The sequence below is a fragment of the Prosopis cineraria genome, unplaced genomic scaffold, assembly GCF_029017545.1.
Source record: "Prosopis cineraria cultivar Desert tree isolate PC_DT_omini unplaced genomic scaffold, ASM2901754v1 PC839, whole genome shotgun sequence".
NCBI classification, from domain to species: domain Eukaryota; kingdom Viridiplantae; phylum Streptophyta; class Magnoliopsida; order Fabales; family Fabaceae; genus Prosopis; species Prosopis cineraria.
This window is the reverse complement of record NW_026556164.1, coordinates 22419-40725: the sequence shown is the minus strand read 5'-3', so window position 1 is coordinate 40725 and position 18307 is coordinate 22419. Positions and strand designations below refer to the sequence as shown.

At 31.7% G+C, this 18307-nt stretch overlaps 2 protein-coding genes across 2 annotated transcripts; both read left to right on the top strand.

The window, feature by feature from the left end:
* The first annotated feature begins 2468 nt into the window (after positions 1-2468).
* Positions 2469-6751, top strand: LOC129298528 (secretory carrier-associated membrane protein 5-like). The gene is given in 12 exon segments (XM_054936947.1): positions 2469-2588; positions 2723-2845; positions 3237-3256; positions 3258-3300; positions 3409-3438; positions 3441-3501; positions 3812-3836; positions 3838-3858; positions 3944-4011; positions 4529-4577; positions 5422-5487; positions 6471-6751. Coding segments are annotated over 12 exon segments (585 nt in total). The 5' UTR covers positions 2469-2542; the 3' UTR covers positions 6504-6751.
* Positions 6752-15390: 8639 nt separating this feature from the next.
* Positions 15391-18249, top strand: LOC129298526 (phosphoribulokinase, chloroplastic-like). Its single transcript, XM_054936944.1, has 5 exons — positions 15391-16183; positions 16772-16856; positions 16961-17045; positions 17287-17531; positions 17781-18249. Exons 1-5 carry the CDS (start codon positions 15621-15623, stop codon positions 18030-18032), a joined length of 1230 nt encoding a protein of 409 aa, XP_054792919.1. The 5' UTR covers positions 15391-15620; the 3' UTR covers positions 18033-18249.
* Positions 18250-18307: the final 58 nt, after the last annotated feature.

Below are 18307 nucleotides of genomic sequence, written 5' to 3'. Positions count from 1 at the left end.
GATAATATTTACAGGAATTGGAATGGACTGGGACTTTGTACATGATAGTAATAAAGAGGGACGAAATATTAGGGGTTCCCCATTGTTGCGGCTGAAAGAAATGGTTCCCTTAACTAATGCAGTTCACATTCACTGCAGATCTAGACTGTCAAACCAGAGTCTTCCCCACTTGGGTCTCTAATTTGATGCTCAAACATGGAAATTTATTGGCATCCCCATAAAATCTTTCCTCATTAAAATGAGGATAAAATAGGTATGGCATCCTTTGGTTTGGTCCAACTCTACTTTGGAATTTGGAACTGCCATTAGTTGAGGAAGGAATTTCAATACTCAATACTTTTTAAATTAGGAATTTGTACTTCAAGGCGGAATTGGGGACAATATTTGCCAACAATGGTTGGGTTAAGTGGAATGGACTTAATATTTTTTTAAATAAAGTTGATGTTGTGAACCTTATTAATGGAAAAAAAAATCACTATAGAAGAGCTACTCCTATTTAGATCCTATAATGCTTGAATCTAGAATAGTTGGCTATAACAGATACTAGATAGTTGTAGTTAAAAAAAAAAAAAATTAATGATTCCCTTTAGTGGCAAACTCAAGAAATATTGTGTTGCGTGTGTCAATTGTCAGATTTGGTATTTCAATTTGCCAACGGAGGAGTTTGGCTGTCAAAGCATGGAAGTTGGATATTTTTTGTAGGGAAATCGTATATTTATGAATCGGGATGTGTTTCTATATATTCCATCAGAAAGGGAAAGATACCGTTTGATTTGTAATTTTTTTTAAAAAAAAATTCTAGCTTTTGCTATTTTACAAAATCCCTGATGCTCATAGATTCTTTTGATTGTACATGTTTCCATTCCTTCCTAAAAGAGGGAATTATACTACATGGTAAAAAAGTGGAATTGGGCCAAACCACAAGGTACCCCAGTGTATTTTTCCCTAAAAAGATTCACTGACAGTCTAATTTTTTTTTTTTTTAAAAAAAAAAACTACAGAAAAAATAAATATTGAAAAAAGAGGGGTTGCAATTCCTTTTTCTCCCCTTCAATCATTCTACATAGGAAGACAAATTTTCATCTAAACAAGTTTTCATACTAATGGATAAGTTTATAAGGTGGAAACAGAGGACATCGCTTAGTTCTGCAGATATGAACAGATCATGGTAGAATACATTACACTTATTGTACCAAAACTTACGTTGACTTGCTGGCATTGTGTAAAATTGATGCTATTTCATAAAATTATGGAGTGCAATTTACTTAACTAAGATTTTTACATGTATTAAAACAGCATAAAGAAGAGACAAAAGCTTAAAATTTATAGGGACATGTTAATCATCAGTCATAAATCCTTCAAAAATGGCCATACATTTATAAAATCTTAAGACGAGTGAGATAAATAGCTAGTTTCCATTACAACATTTTATAATTTTAGATATGTAATTTTTATTATTTTAATATTAATGGTGAATTTGAAAAAGAGATGTCGTTCTAAACGTGTGCTGTGATATGGAAGTCAATGAAAATCATGAAGACAATGTTAATAGTTTCTTCTACCCTTTCAATCTGGCTGCTTTATCAAAAGAAGAAAGAGAAAACATGTGTGCAGATAATATGTGCATAGAAATCAGGAATTTACCTCAATAATTTAAAACAGAAAATATGGCTGTCTGTCTTGTGTGTCCCTAAAATAAATAGTGATATGATAATACCTAAAAGGATAGAATGATGCTGTTCACTTGAGTAACATGGGTGATGAAAAGTGTGTAAAGCTTTGTTAAGTTGCTTACTGATCAAATTAGGCTATCCAGGAACATACGATTCAAGTAAACATGATGCAACCCTTTACTATAATTTTCAGGCAGGGAATTGCTACTATTTTTTGAAATTTTGATAAGATGCGTTTTTCAATGGCAAAAAAGGTTGGTTTTGGTATGGTATTAAGCACCTTTCCTGTGTTCTGGAAGCCCTTGGCATTGAATAATTTAGTCTATTTATGGTCAGGGTATGTGGTTTACGTTTTTTTTGTTGGGAAAATATTGCAGAATGGTGCATCTGCTCCTGGATCAAAATCACGTATTCCGCCACTGGCATCTGAACCATTGGGTTTTGGTCAAAGACATGATGCTACAGTTGATATTCCATTAGATAACAAACATGTAATTATGTTCGCTAATTTGAAGAATTTTGAGGGCTCTTTTTTCCTGTGAGGTTGATCTATACGTCCCCCCCCCCTATTATTATTATTTTTTTTGAAAAACTTACGGTGCATTCATAGGACACTAGGAAAAAAGAGCAAGAACTAGCAGCTTGGGAATCAGATCTGAAAAGGAAGAAAAGGCGAGTTTCTTTTTTGGTTTATAATTATATCATTTTTATCTTTTTGATTTATTGTCTATTGTCTCTGCCTCCATTGTCTTTTCCTTACATTCAGCTGTTCCCTTTGTATATGTTGGTATCATTTAAATACAGCTACTTCCTTGCTGCTCCAAAAAAAAGAAAAAAGAAAAAAAGACTAAGTTCTTGACTATTTTGAAATGTTTCTGCAGGATATAAAAAGGAGAGAAGAAGCTCTTTCTCAAGGTTACTGATAAGACTATGACACAACCTTCTCAATTATTCTCAATTAACTGTCTTGTTGCTTTTCAGAAATTGTGTTGATTGCTGAGTCAATAGCTTATTTTAGTTCACTGTTCCTTCCAAAATATGCTTATCAGCTGGTGTTCCTGCTCATGATAAGAATTGGCCTCCATTTTTCCCAATCATTCATCATGATATTGCCAATGAGATACCGGCTCATGCTCAAAGGATGCAATATCTGGCCTTTGCAAGTTGGTTAGGTATGGGGACTTATAATTAGTATTTCCATTGCCAATGATATGCTAGTTCATGAAACTGTTAGTTGCAATTATGTTTGAATCGTGTCCCTGAATTTTATCTTTAACTAGTTGTCTGGGTAACATATCATTTGCAATGTGCGTCTGTATTTCTGATAAATTGTTCCAGGTTCTCCTTTTCCATTTAATAATCGTTTGTGCTGTCCAATGATACAGTTTTTTCCACTTCGAAACTTCCCTTGTCATTTCTCTTGTTTTTCTTGTCCTGGTCCTTCTGTTTGTTTATACTTTTCACTCATTACATATTAGAGTTATAAATTCCTCAATAATACTCCACTATACGATTTTTCTATCATTTTGATCTTTTTACTGATTATTTAATGATTTGTTTCAGGAATTGTTCTCTGCCTGGTTTTTTAATGTAGTTGCTGTGACTGTATGTTGGATTAGAGGCGGTGGTGAGCTTACTTCTCTTCCTCTCAATGTTTTTACTGTATTTGGGTTCTTGCTACCCTCTGGTTTGTGTTGTGATTTGGATCCTTAGGTTAGTGTTTTACAATGTGCAGGGGTTAAAATTTTTTTCCTTGCTGTGATCTACACTTACTTGGAGTTCCCATGTCGTACGTGCTTTGGTATAGGCCCCTCTATAATGCCGTGAGGTAAACTGCACTGCTCTAGTATTGCTTCCTTTTCTTTACTATCATTTTAACTTAGTAAAAGCGTCAAGGATTTAGGGCTACTATTTGTCTAGTGCTACCTCTTTCCCCTATAGTAACAGGTGGAGAGAATAGTAATGGATTTAACCCACTCATTATGTATGATGAAACTTGTAAAGCTGTAAAGAAAAATATGAAAAGGCCTTACGCAGTAGTCTGTGTATATTCAACATGCAAAGCATGTATAGCAGTGGCTTTAACTTATAGAACAAGAATACTGCATGTTGATGGCATGATTCTTTCTGATATGCAGGACAGATAGTGCATTCAAGTTTGGTTGGTTTTTTCCTGATTTACATGGTATGTGAATCTATTACTTATTGCTGGCAAACTAGTGAGTGGGTAATGTATTAATCCTTCTCTTAATTGCCTTGGCATGATGCAGCTGCATATTGCGTTTTGTGTCTTTGCTGCTATTGCTCCTCCGGTTGTTTTTCATGGAAAGTCATTGACGTAAGTTCTATTCTACCATTTACAAATCCTATTTCCAAGTTTGCTCTATTGAAGTTGGGAGTTGTTAAATACTTAATCTGATTGATTGCAATTTCGTAATGAAGTATGCCTCAAAAGGCCAAGGAAAAAAAAAAAAAAAAATCCCCGCCCCCCCCTGGGGGGGGTATGTGGGATCAAATCCTAAATCATGTTGGTGGATTATGATGATGGACGTTGGTAATTAGAAGTATCCAGCTTAATTGTTCACTTAAGAAATGCCACCTTATGGGACTGCATGAGCTGGTACTGCCATATTCTAATAATTAATTTTGTTAAGGTGTAAGGGAACTGCTGCAACTTTGATATATAATTGATTGATTTTAAAAACACTTTAAAGTATTTGCTGCTAAAATTTAAATGAATTCGAATGTCACTTTGTGGTATTATCTTATGGGCACCCTTCTATTTATTTATGTGTAACATATTATAGCAGCATATATTCCTTTTCTGTTTATATTGAATGCTTTCAAAATTTCAGGGGTATTCTTGCCGCAATTGATGTCTTCTCAGACCATGTATTCGTTGGGTACGTTGTATTTGTTGCGTCATTTGAACTAATCTTATCTACATGTTTATTGCTGTTCAAAGATATTGCACGACATGAGGGGAAGCTTGTTCCTATCTGATGCGTTAATCTTGAAAATTATACTGAGACAACTTAGGTGCACTTACCAATGGGGACATTGGTCAAAATAAGCATAAGCTATTACTTTTATGTTTTAAAATTGAAAAGTCATGAAGGCTGTTAGCCTTTTGATAGAACCTCCAAGATATTTTTTCGTATTAAACTGTGATATAGCAAAGCAGAGAAAAAGTTCCCTACTTTATCGTATGCTGAAGTTCTGATGGAAAATAAGTTCCACCACTTCTGTTTGTGCCAATTTTGATTGATTTCTTGATATCTCTTGCAGATATCTACAGATATCTAGGATGATCAACCTACAATCCTATACTCTTGAATCACTAAATCTGTTTCCTAAAAAGATCACAGCACTAAACCACATGAGATCAACCAACGCAAGAATCCTAGAATCTTCCTTCAGAAAATTAGGGGTTAGGACAAATTTTGACTTTGTTCTATTATGGAACTGGCACAGTCATTCTATTCTAGAAGACAGGTGACTTGGCCCTTGAATAGAATGTAAGGTAACTTATAATGTTGGGATTAGGATTGTGAAAGACCAGTAATTGATTCAGTTAATGGGGTGATGTAATGAAAAAAATCATATTTTTCCCTATTTTTGGTATATGGAGTATAGATAGTCTATTGATTTGGTTAAGTTAGTAATAATAAAACCGTAAGTACCGTATAAAGAAATAAGGTTTTACTTTCACATTTGTTTCTGTCAATTTTGATCGGTATTATTGCAGATATTCTATTTGGTTGGATTTGGCTTGTTTTGCTTGGAGACTCTACTAAGCTTGTGGGTGGTTCAGGTGAGGAGCCGAACATTTGCATTGGTTTTGCATTGCCCATTTTATCTTGTTTCATGTTTTCGGACAAATGGTAATTGTGTTAATATTGTAATCTCATTTTTCATCATCATCAGTATATCTTCCTCTCCCTCTCTCTCTCGCCTCTTCGTCAATCTCTAGGGCAGTAATACCTTGATGTGGTTGAAACTTGCGGCTGATAGATCATTGATGTTAAATAGTAGGCTAATATTTTTTTTTTTCCTGGATACTGAGTAGATAAGTACGTGGACTGAAGTAAATGTTAGCATGCTTTAAACTAGGATTTCAGCCCAGATGTTCTGGTTATAAAAAATACTTGGATGAATGGACTCATATGTCGAGGAGAGGTTCAAGTGTTTAGAACCGTAGAGAGATGCTTTAGAATTATGACTAAACAAGCAAGGACCTGTTCACTTTGGTTAGAGTGCTGAGGTATTATTACTCCATATGAAGGCTTTATTTGTGATCGAGATTAAAAACTTTGCCAAGTATTGAAATACATCTTAGCTGTGTTTGCAAAAGGAGAAGAACTGTAATATAATTTATCATGGTATACTGACAATTATAGTTGATTTTCTTCAGGACTGAGGCTGTAATTGAAGTCGGAAGAATCGTAGTTGCGCAAGGGGTTATGGGATAAAAACAATACATACGTATATTAACACTGGATTGAAACAAATTACTATAACTTGCAGCAACCTTCACCTCTATTTTGTATTCTAGGCTTAATTGCACTTTGGATTTTACTCAAGCGAGCAATTTAGTACCCCTAGAAGGATGGTTTGGATGTTTCAAACTAGCGTCTTCTTTCATGGTATTTGTCTGATAGGTTGTTAGGATACTAAAGTGTGACGTTTATTTGCCTTCTGCACTCTCAGCACCTTGATTTGCTTAGATATTGTTAAGAAAACATGTTTGCAAATATTCATGATGATTTTGTTTGTCTTCTTGTTTTGTTTGTGCAGAAAGTCTACATGTATTTCAGGGGGAACAAGTGAGATTTTCCAGTCACATGCTAAGTGACCAGTATATTCTTTTTCTTCTGCTCCACAGTGTCTCCCCACTTTCCCATGTTCCTACCTATGACTTTTAGATCAGTGTTTAGTGAATTCTAGGAACTTTAATGTGCCTTCCTGTGGTTGTATAACTCCGATCTCCCTCCCTCTGATTCTTTTTTTCCTTTTTGGTTAGCATAGTGACATCCGGATTTTTCTTTCAATTAATGAAATATATGTTGTGAGTGAAACCAAGGAAAAAAATCCTGTTATTTTAAGAATACTATTCCAGTTTTTAATATACGATGAAGTTCAAAAGTTTTCTCTTCCAAAATATAAGACAAGGTCAGAGTAATTAATGTTTTTTTCTTTAATTTTACCCCTTATTTATTGTTATTTGAATGTTTAAACAATAATTAATTATGATTATTAATTACAAAGGAAGGTAGAAATGATTTTTTTTTTTTTTCAAAATTATAACTAATATTTTTAAGGTTAAAGTATGGTTTTTAATTCTTTAACTTTATATAAGGTTTTAATTTGATCTTTTAATTTTGTAAAGTATTCTTTTCCTCTTAAATTATAAGATACTTTTGTGAAAGATTTGACGTTTTAGAATATAAATTTTTTAAAAAAGATTAATGTTTCATTAAATAGGTTTATTTTAATTTTTCTTTTTTTTCTATAATTAATTTTTATTCTTTTTTTTAATATATTAAACAATAGGTATTTTGGGAAGTTTATATTTTTATTTTGAAAAGATAAGGTTATTAAATGTATTTAATAAAATTTATTATGTGAGATTTTATTTAAAAGTGTTTTATAATTTAAAATGGAGGGAATTATTTTTAATCCTATAACCTTAATATTATCAATTTTAAATAGTTTTTTTTGTATCGATTACTATTATTTAAAAAAGTTAAACTTAATATGTCAATATTTAAGAATTTTTTGTTAATATTTAAAAATTTATTGAAATAAAAGTAAAAAATTAAAAAAAATTTTAAAAAATATTTTATAAAGTTAAGGGATTAAAATAAAATGTTATATAAAGTTAAAAAATTAAATGTATATTTTAATTTAATAAGTGTAAAGTTTGTTTATTTTGTTTTGAGATTAAAGGCTGGTTCTGTCGTTGCAGTGTTAAAATAAATACACAAAACCCACGCACGCACGCACGCACGCACGCGCGCAGTTGGATGGAAAATTCACAATGGGCCATGTCATGGATGAAGCGAAATCGATAGTTGATTCTTCATGCCATATGGAGCGGCATTAAATTCTGTTGTCTAACCCATGGAAACATAATCCTCCAACGTACGATGCCCTTCTTGCTTCTTTCTCCCTTACTCTTCCCCTACCGACGCTGCTCCTTCAGAATTCAGATCGCTAAAACTTTCTCCGTAGGTGCGGGCCATGGTAACACTACCCTACCTCCAATGCGCGTGTTGAATGTGAAACCTTTATTTAAAAAAAAAAAAAATTGATGTTGATGGTCTGCAATTAAAAATATAATTTTGATGGTCTACATTTAAAATTCTTAATCTATAACTTTTTCAATGATAAATTTATTTTCTTTGAAGAGTGACAGTTATAGAATACATTTATTTTAAATTCTGTATTTATTAAAATATAAAAAATTTTAAATCATAACTGGAAGAGCCATATTAAAGATAAGCATCAAAATCAAAAGATGTTCTCCCTACGGAGGACTGCTACTTAATTAGAGTTTGTATTTTTAAGAATATAATTTCAATATTGATTAATAATTTGAATTATTTTAGATTGATAATGCATCAATTATCTCAATGAATAACCCTGGTGATTTTCTTTCTCTTCACTTGATCTCTTCAAGATCCAAACTGCAGTAATGATGATATAGTTGACACACCTCAAACTCAAGGACGTGTGAAATTTAGTTAGTAATGAATTCTGGATTTGAACGTAGACGTGGTAAAATCATTATATTCGGCAAGCAAGCCGTATAATTTATGAAACTGATGAACAATGCGATAACTTTTTTTTAAAAAATAACTCAGTCTAAATTTTTTCTCAACTGATTTAATTCTTGGATCTTAATTTAATACAACTCAGTTCTTATAGTTTATTGAATTAAAAAATTATAAATACTGAATTGCTCATTCAAATGTATTTTTATAAGAAGAGAAGAAGAGTCTTGTCTTGTCATCCTTGGATCAGCGTCTTATAAGCTTCTACTTGTCAAAAAGGCTGGCGACAGCTAACAATGTCTTGTGTTTGTGGTAAAAAAAAAAACACACAAAAAATAAAAAAATAAAAGCATGAGTTGAGTTAATTTTCAAATATTTGCAATAGAAATGCACTTCAAAAAGGAGCAAGTGCTTTCACAACAAATTAATTCATCAATTGATAATTTTCCGGTGGCCAATGAGGTCAACACGGCTAAAACCCAATATCATTGAGAAATCTGTCAACGAGAAACAAGAAAATAAAAGTATATGACCAGGAATCCACTTTCAAGATTTTGTGGGATTTAAGCTAATAGAGCCAACGAGATTGTGCTCATTTCTTACATTTACCCATGGACCTTCCAAGGTGACCAAAGTGGTCAAAGAAAAATAAGTAGATAGCATAGCATATTATACTTGTGCTCCTGAAAGGTCAAATTCAAATGGACTTTTGCTTTGTTGGCAGTTTGACTCACAGTTTTGTAGCGTTTAGTTTTGGTTCCATCCGCCACCATTTTTGCCTTATCCATTCCCTTCATTCATTTGATATTTAGTATCATCGCATTAATTTTGAGTACTATTCATTCAATTGGGGCAATTCTCTCCTCGTAATTTTTCCTGTTCGTAAAATTCAAACCCCTTGTTTAATGAAAATCATACTCAACCACTATGTTTATTACACATAAATTTCTTTTTATATATGTGTCTCCTATTACTATTATTACTATTTATTTATTTTCTTGTTTACGATATTCTCACCTCACAAGCTTTCATAAATCATACTTCAAAACTGCTTCTCGTCCTATTAATTATAAAATAACATCATGCAATCATTAAAAAAAATTGAAACCTGCAAGGTTGACTTTATGGGAGAATATTTCAACGGGATTAATTAATTTAAATTAAATATTGAGTGTTAAATTTTAAAATTTATAAATTCAATTCTCAATTTTACAACTTCATTACGATGAATTTATAACATGTGTTGCAAAATTTAACAGGAAAATAAATTTATTTATTCTTCAACTATATTAAAATTTAAAAATAAATTATAAATTTATCATAATAAATTTATAAAATTGAGAGCCAAACTTTTAAAATTTTTAAAATTTAATACTTAAGACTTCATTTAAATTAACTGGTCCTTGGACCTATTTGTCACTCTCCTCTGACTTGACTCAGACTCATCGCATGCCATTTTCTGCATTCTTTGTTCAATATTTTCAATTCATAGACCCAGAACCATTTACTTTATATTTTATATTTTATATATAAATATATAGAATCAACTGCAATATGGCATACAAAAATCGAGAACAATGGGTCTTTCAGACTCACGCATAAAACTCAAGGTTTAGGCGTTTAGCGAGGATATTTTTACGTAATTGTTAAGAAGGCCAACAATAAATTACATAAAAGAAATCAAATAAAAAATTTACTGTTTTTTTTTTAATTATGTTTTAGGATTTTGTCAATCTTCCGTGTTTTGAATTTAAGTCTAGAACAGGCATGCATGCAGTATTGCATATCGCCTTGTAATTAATTAACAATTCCAGTTGCAGAAATCAGCATTCAACTCAAAAAGTGAACTTATTGTACTACACTCATTTGGGTGTATTCCAATATCTCATACCAAACCAAACCTTTAATTAATTAATTTATCTATTTTAATAAAACAAGATGCTCTTGTGTTTAGGAGCGTATCAATCAATCAAGAACAAATCATTTTATATTCTTAGGCTTTGTTTGGTTTTAGAGGAGGAGAGGAGAGGAAAAATAATTTTATATAAACAACTTTATCCATATCTTATTAAAATTTTTTTTAATAAAATATAGTTATGAATGTTCTTAACATGTAATTATAAATATATAATTATTATTGTTAAATATATATGATTATAATTACAATACATAATTATTACTTGCAATATACACACATAATTTTATCTTTTATTTAATGGTGAAATAGTCAGACATGTGTGTTAGTTATTTACAATGACGAAATTCAAACTCAGCAAGCAAACACCATGGATAAACAGTAAGCGAACTTAGAAAGACACGTGTAATAGCAAGAAAATGATGGATGAACAATAATGGGGAAGTAGAAAGGTCAATATGGAAGCAATAAGAGGAAAATTTGTAGTGAAGAAAACGATGTGATGAAAAACCAGAGATTATGGCGATATCCTCCACATTGGAGAATCAATGGAATATATGGCTTTAAAATCCGTCATTGCTAAACTTGTTTTTAAAAAAAACAAAGAGTAATGATTAAAAGAAATGACATATTAATTATTGTGCAATAAAATTATACGGCTTTCCTCTGAATCTCCTCAATTTAAAAGAAAGGAAAAAAATTTTCAAACCAAACAAGGCTTCCCTCCCCTCCTTTTTCCCAACCAAACAATAACTAAAGTGTTACATCATTTTTATATATGCTCTTTAATTTCAACCCTTTTATGCTTTTAAGTAAACAATTTAGTATTTTAATATTACTACTTGCAAGCATGCAAGTTCACGCGGTGTGACAAGTTGCTCAAACCGACATTTTTTTTTTTTATTTGCCATTCAAACCGACAGTGCTACTTGCACAAAATTAGAACTCCGGGTCCATGACCATTAGTCCTTTCCTTTCAAAATAAATAAATAAATAAAAAGGAAAGAAAAATTTGATTTTGTTCACGTGCATCACAACGTCCCGTTCACTTTTTTTTTTTTTTCTCTTTTTCCTGAGAAGCATTTGGTACCCTGAGCCCACTTCACATTGATATAATTTTTTTACCTTCACTACAACAGTTTTTTTGCTTTAGATAATACTCAATTCGTTTTAAATTATAAAATATTTTTAAATAAAATTTTATATATCAATAAATTTCATTAAATATATTTAACAACCTTATCTTTTTAAAATAAAAATATAAACTTTCAAAAATACATATCATTTAATATATTAAAAAAAGATAAAAATTAATTATAAAGAGGGGAAGGGTAATATTGAAATTGGTATATTTAATAAAACATTAATCGACTCAAATTGTTTTATACTTTATGATAGAGAAACTCTTTTAAAATTGCACTATAATTTAGGATGGAGGTAGTAGTTTTTATTGTAACAATTCTAAAAATAATGCTTAATATAGGTATAAATAACAGTTTTTGTATGTTGTTATTAATCCCTACTTTAATTAAGCAACAGATATTTACCAACATCTGAAAATTGTATAAATAACAATTTTTGTATGTTGTTATTAATCCCTACTTTAATTAAGCAACAGATATTTAACACCATTTGAACATTATTCTATAAAATAAAACACGTAGCAATTTTCAAGTGTTAAAATAAAATTTTTAAATAAGCAATATAAAAATTGTTATCCATTTCACAACATATCACAATTGTTCCCTACTCTAATAGGCTGAAAAAAAAAAAATTTGTTGCCTCATTCATATCTCATAACAGTGGGAATTAGCTTTTCTCCTCTATAGTGAAGGAAACACTGCAGATCTAGACCATATTGCATTTGATGACTTAAGTTTGATAATTTTTAATAATATAAATTTAATTTAGATGATTTAGATTTATAACGGAGAAGCAGTAAAGGGAAAATACAGTGGAAAGAAATTCAGCCCGAAACAACGTTCCTTTGATGACACTGTCACATATATATTCTCTTCCAATTCATTCATTAATTATAAAATTAATTATGTCATGACGCTCGCTAGGCTAATAGAATCGAAATTCCCAACGTTGTTTCATTGATCGCGTGCCATTTTATGGCGACCGTCATTTTCTTTTAAAGACAGAAATTAATAGGTTTGGGGCATTTTCTTTTTCATTTAATCGTCATGGAATACTCATATATAAATCATTTTTTTTTCAATTCAAATGAGGTCCCTATATATCTCTCTAAACCAGGCGTGCACCGCATTAAAATAGTAATAATTATAATATAATCTCCATTTGCACCATAATGAAGTAACGAAGGCAAAAAGTGAACATGTTGATTACTGTATCATAATATTCGAAACATAATATAATATGGTGGATTAATTATATATACCAGCTATATAAACCTAATTAATGCAAAATTTAGTATTAGGAGATGCATTACTGCAATATTGCATATTCACTTGGTGGCGTGCGCCAATTTGCTCAAATATTTTTCTCTCTTCCGTTGTTACTTTTAGTGTTGCAGTAATCGCCATCAGTTATGTATGTGTACGCAGTTTTCATGTATACAAATACTTTACTTTTTTTATTAATTATTGTTTCTTTATTTGTTACATAATTCCTGAATTTAAGTTACATAAATTATTCTTAATTTTTAAATCTCATAACATTAAACTCCTTGTATTTAAGCTTGTATCGATGATTTTCTATTGTCTGTCAATTCATCACCTCAAAAATAAAAACTATCATTTGTTATAAAAATCATCTGCATACAGCTAAATATTTAGAAAATATATCTCATAGTTTAAAATATACGGAGTTTGTCTGTACATAAAAAATTAAAAGAATTTACTATCATTAAGATTCTTTTGTAAAATATATTTGAAACAACACGATTTTGTACAACTTTTTATAACTTTATGGGGTAAGTTTTCATGATTAGTTCTTTAAACCTTGCACTTTTTTTTATTTTATTATACACATGTACTTTCTTAATCAGGCAATTTTCTTGATATATGATCAGACAATAAATATAAATTTTTAGAAAAAAACTTAAACTTTAATTCGCCACACTAAATACACTTATAAACCTTGCACTTTATTAAAATTGAAGTGATGAATTTCGACAAATATAAAATATATGAGTTCGTTATTGAATTCAAGTTGGCCAAGTAAAGATCTATCATGCGTTGACCGAGCATAATCTGCCTTTATTTCTTCATCATTTTCTTAGAATAAAAGAACATAATTTAATTCCTTAATCCACTCAAAAGTTAAAAAAGACCAACCAAATGTCGGAACCCACTTCGGTGTCTTTTACTAATGGCTTTATGCAAAAACAAAGTCAAAAGTAAACTTTGGCTTATAACACGTAAAAATTTACAAATCTAGTGACAGTTAGGTTTTAGTAAGTTTTATTAAAAAAAAAAAAGTTACAAATATCATTAATTCAGACACGGGTTACAAATAATTATAAATGACTTATAATTATAATACGTAAACACCTGATTAGCAATTAACATTTTTGTATTCATAATCACTTGAATCAACATTTATTAACTTATTTCGTAACAAAACTTTTGAAGATTCGGTTGTTATTAAATTATTTTTTGGGACAAAAGTGTCATTAAAAAGACACATAATGAAGCAAAATATGTTGAAATTAGTATCTTGATATACACACACATGTACAAGAAGAATCATGACTTATGACTTATTAGTTAGCTCGAGTGTAGGCAAATTTACAATACACTAAGTCTTGTAGGTTTTTAAAGAGTGTAGAGATAGAAGAGAAAATGAAAAGAGACGTGAGTGTTGGTTATCGACTAATTGTATTATATGAACTATATCGATAACCGTCTTAATAATTAAATTAATTAATTAATCTCTTATTATCTTTAACTCGATCAATTAAAATATAGAAAATAACTAAATGTTATAAGATTGTAGGTTGAGCCTTCACATATCACGATCTATACAAGATTATAAAGAATAATATGTTCTGAGCTTATTAATTAATACAAATATATAATATTATATAAACATTCCATCAAAATATTCTTTAAATTCAATAAACAACAATGATTTTTTAAAAAATAAAATAAAAACTTATACACTCCTCCAGCTCTGCAGGAACGTCAAATGGTTCACTTTATTTAATTATATATGACAATGTTCAAGGTTGTATAATTGTATGATGTCTGAATTAAACTCATTTCTAGATTCAAATAATTATGAAATAGTGTAATTGATTGTTTTGCTAGAAACCATTGGCTTAGAAACTAGAATAGTGGAAGCAGTTTTTTGATGTTAAATATAATATATTATTTTTTGTCTACCGTTAACAGTATTTGACTTACTGGCACTTGTTAGAAAGAAGAACAAAAGGAATCTGAGAATTGTGGTGATAAAAAAGAATTCAACTACACCGGATGATTTGGTTTAATTAGTAAGAGAGTTGCCCGTTTAACTAAAGTTCTCCAGTTCAAGTTCCAGAAATGCAATATTTTTGTTGGTAGAGCTTTTACCCCAAAGGTCTCGATTCAACTTAATCTAAATTAGTTAAAGTCTTGTTAAAGTTTTTTCAACTCGATGTAAGGCGATGTAAGGCAACTTCACGGATATTCTGTTGTGTACCTCACACTACATCATCTTATTTTGCTGATGTCAATTTTTAACCTTTTGTGACTACTTTTCCGGAATGTGGTCCTTCATCAAACCCTTCATCTTAAAGGAGCCAATATGTTGATGACACGTGGCATGTCAACAATCCATGCGGCATTTTCTAAACCACTCAGCCTTCAGTGCCTGTTACGATCACAAAAATATCTGGTATTTCTATTTCTTCATTATTTTTCATCAGCTGGGAGGAAAATACATTATGAAAAGACATGCTTAACCCTTGCCTGATGATTCATTACATCCACGTGGGTTCTTTCCTAGAATTACATGAAGATCCGCGTTGTCCAAAACAAGGGGGAGTCACAGAAATCCAATTCCAAAACACAACTCAGCTTTTCCATCAGCCATTTCCTACTATTTTTTTGTTTTCTTTTCTTTTCTTTTCTGCCAAACAGCCTTTGGTTTCAATTCCACCTCTCGTTTTCTTTGTGCTCCAAACTTGTTCTTCAAATATGTCCCATCCCTTCATCATCATCAAAGAAGAACCAACCTCAAACATCTCTCAGCTTCTCTCTGTGAAGAGAGACACAGATAAAACAACAACAAACAACACCACCAACAATGGCAGCTTGCACAGTGTACACAACAACACAATCCCTCAGCACAAACTGCTGGATCTCATCTCCATCAAAATCACATTTGGGTTATTTTCCCCAGAAACAGCAGGTTGTTATCTACAGGAGGAGGAGGAGGAGGAGAAGCACCACATGTGTGATAACATGTGCAGCAGCAGGTGATCATGGTCAGACTATAGTGATTGGTCTAGCTGCAGATTCAGGCTGTGGGAAGAGTACCTTCATGAGAAGACTAACCAGTGTGTTTGGAGGAACAGCAGAACCACCAAAAGGAGGAAACCCAGATTCTAACACTCTCGTTAGTGACACCACAACAGTCATTTGCTTGGATGACTATCATTCATTAGACAGATATGGAAGAAAAGAGAAAGGAGTGACCGCACTTGATCCTAGAGCCAACAATTTTGATCTCATGTATGAGCAAGTTAAGGCTCTTAAGGATGGATTTGCTGTGGAGAAACCCATTTACAATCATGTCACTGGTCTCTTGGATCCTCCTGAGCTCATCAAGCCTCCCAAAATCTTGGTCATTGAAGGTTTGCATCCAATGTAAGCATTTCTCAAAACTAAGGTTTGGTTTTCTTTCGTTTTTAGATTGGTTGTGCTCAAGTGTTTTCAAAACGGAAAGCTCATGTTTTTGCTGGGTTTGGAAGTGGCTTGAGTTCACTATTTTCATTTCTAAAAGATAAAAATGAATTATGAGACAATGGGGTGTTTAGCTCATACTTAATCCATATCTTTGGTTGTTTTGTATGGCTGAGAATATTGCAAGACCTTCCAACCTTCTCATTGTTAGTTAATTACTTTAAAATAATAGTTCATATTGCCTTTGATTCATTAGAGAGGAGAGGAGACTGCAATACTTTTTTGATTTTTGATTTTTCTTTAAATAAGTTATGTTATAGAGTATTTTTAGAAAATCTATTGTGAACGTATATCTATTAGATATAGAATATTTCATCTCTAACAAAAAAATTATTTATGAATAGATTCCTTTTTTGGGTCAAGGTAAAGTCAAATTGGCCCCGCTCAGAGTTTTCAAAGCTAAATAACATCAATAATATATTTACATGCACAGTAATGAAGTGTCTTGCCGGTCATCAGTTTAGTTTATGGAGGCTCTTGTAATTCGTGTAGGTTTGATCCACGGGTGAGAGAACTGTTGGACTTCAGTATCTACTTGGACATCAGCAATGAAGTGAAATTCGCTTGGAAAATTCAGGTGAGCACAAAACACAACCCATCATGAGTTCCACAAATTTCTGCAAATTTTCAAAGGATACTTTCGAAGTTCTCTTCCATATTGTGATCTGACAATTATTACAGAGAGACATGGCAGAGCGTCGACACACCCTTGAAAGCATCAAATCTAGCATTGAAGCTCGGAAGCCTGATTTTGAAGCCTATATTGGTAATAAATACAATCAAACCTTCAACTTCTGGCAGTCTAAATGTCTTTGATTGGTCTAGTCTTGAAAAAAAGGACCTATAAGCAGATCAGTCATTGAATTAGCAACACTTATTTAAAGTTCATTATTGTGATTATGATTGAATCATAACATAACCTATCATAAATAAATATTTTTTATCGATTTATTGCATTATGTGTGTAAGTGATAGTGCATGTTATAACCTGTTCACTTTGCATTCAGATCCTCAGAAGCAATATGCAGATTCAGTGATAGAAGTGTTGCCAAGCCAGCTCATTCCAGATGATAATGAGGGAAAGGTTTTAAGAGTGAGGTTAATACAGAAAGAAGGGGTTAAGCATTTTAGCCCTGCTTACTTGTTTGATGAAGGGTCTACCATTTCCTGGATACCATGTGGGAGGAAGCTAACCTGCTCTTATCCTGGCATCAAATTCTTTTATGGACCTAAGACTTACTATGGTCATGAGGTACCAACAACTCCAGATCTTCTATTTTCATGTCTGTAATGTTATAAATAGTTCGAATTAAAGAATAATTAGTCTCAAGATCACATGGGATTGTTCAGTTATAAATTTATCAGCATGGATAAAATATTTGGTATTTTCAGCCCCTGAGGTTTATGCAGGTTGAAGTATTTATTATATAAGATCTTCACTCACTTCATTCCCAGAAGTTGATCTTATCAACTTAACTTTGTTTTTGTTCACATGATACAGGTATCAATTGTAGAGATGGATGGGCAATTTGACAAACTAGATGAACTGATTTATGTTGAGAGCCATCTCAGTAACCTCTCAACAAAATTCTATGGGGAGGTTACACAACAGATGCTGAAACATGCTGACTTCCCAGGAAGCAACAATGGGACAGGTCTTTTCCAGACCATAATTGGGTTGAAGATTAGAGATTTATATGAGCAAATAATAGCCAGCAGGGCTAAGGCTCCAGTAGGAGCAGCAAAAGCCTAGAAACCCTGCCATTATACATATTGAACGAGGCAGGCTTTGGAACACTCCCACAATCATTTATTCTATTGTGTTTTCCACATTCTCTGTATTTTTTTGTTGATTTGTCTAGTTTTAGGCTGTTCTTCATGTAAACGAAAATATTCTGGATGTACTTATTTGATCTGTTGCAAGTTGTTAAATAGAAAAGCAAAAGCTGGGATGGAGATTTCCCAGAAGATTGGAAACGTTTCGCTTTATACCTGCGAAAAGGAAGGGGGGGGGGGTTGAAATCAAAT

What these genes read in the sequence shown, in the direction of transcription:
- LOC129298526 (XM_054936944.1), top strand. Translation starts at nt 15,621, where the DNA reads ATGGCAGCTTGCACAGTGTACACAACAACACAATCCCTCAGCACAAAC. An exon ending in AATTCGCTTGGAAAATTCAG is followed by an intron (nt 16,857 to 16,960) that starts GTGAGCACAAAA and finishes CAATTATTACAG; the next exon opens with AGAGACATGGCAGAGCGTCG. An exon ending in AGACTTACTATGGTCATGAG is followed by an intron (nt 17,532 to 17,780) that starts GTACCAACAACT and finishes CACATGATACAG; the next exon opens with GTATCAATTGTAGAGATGGA.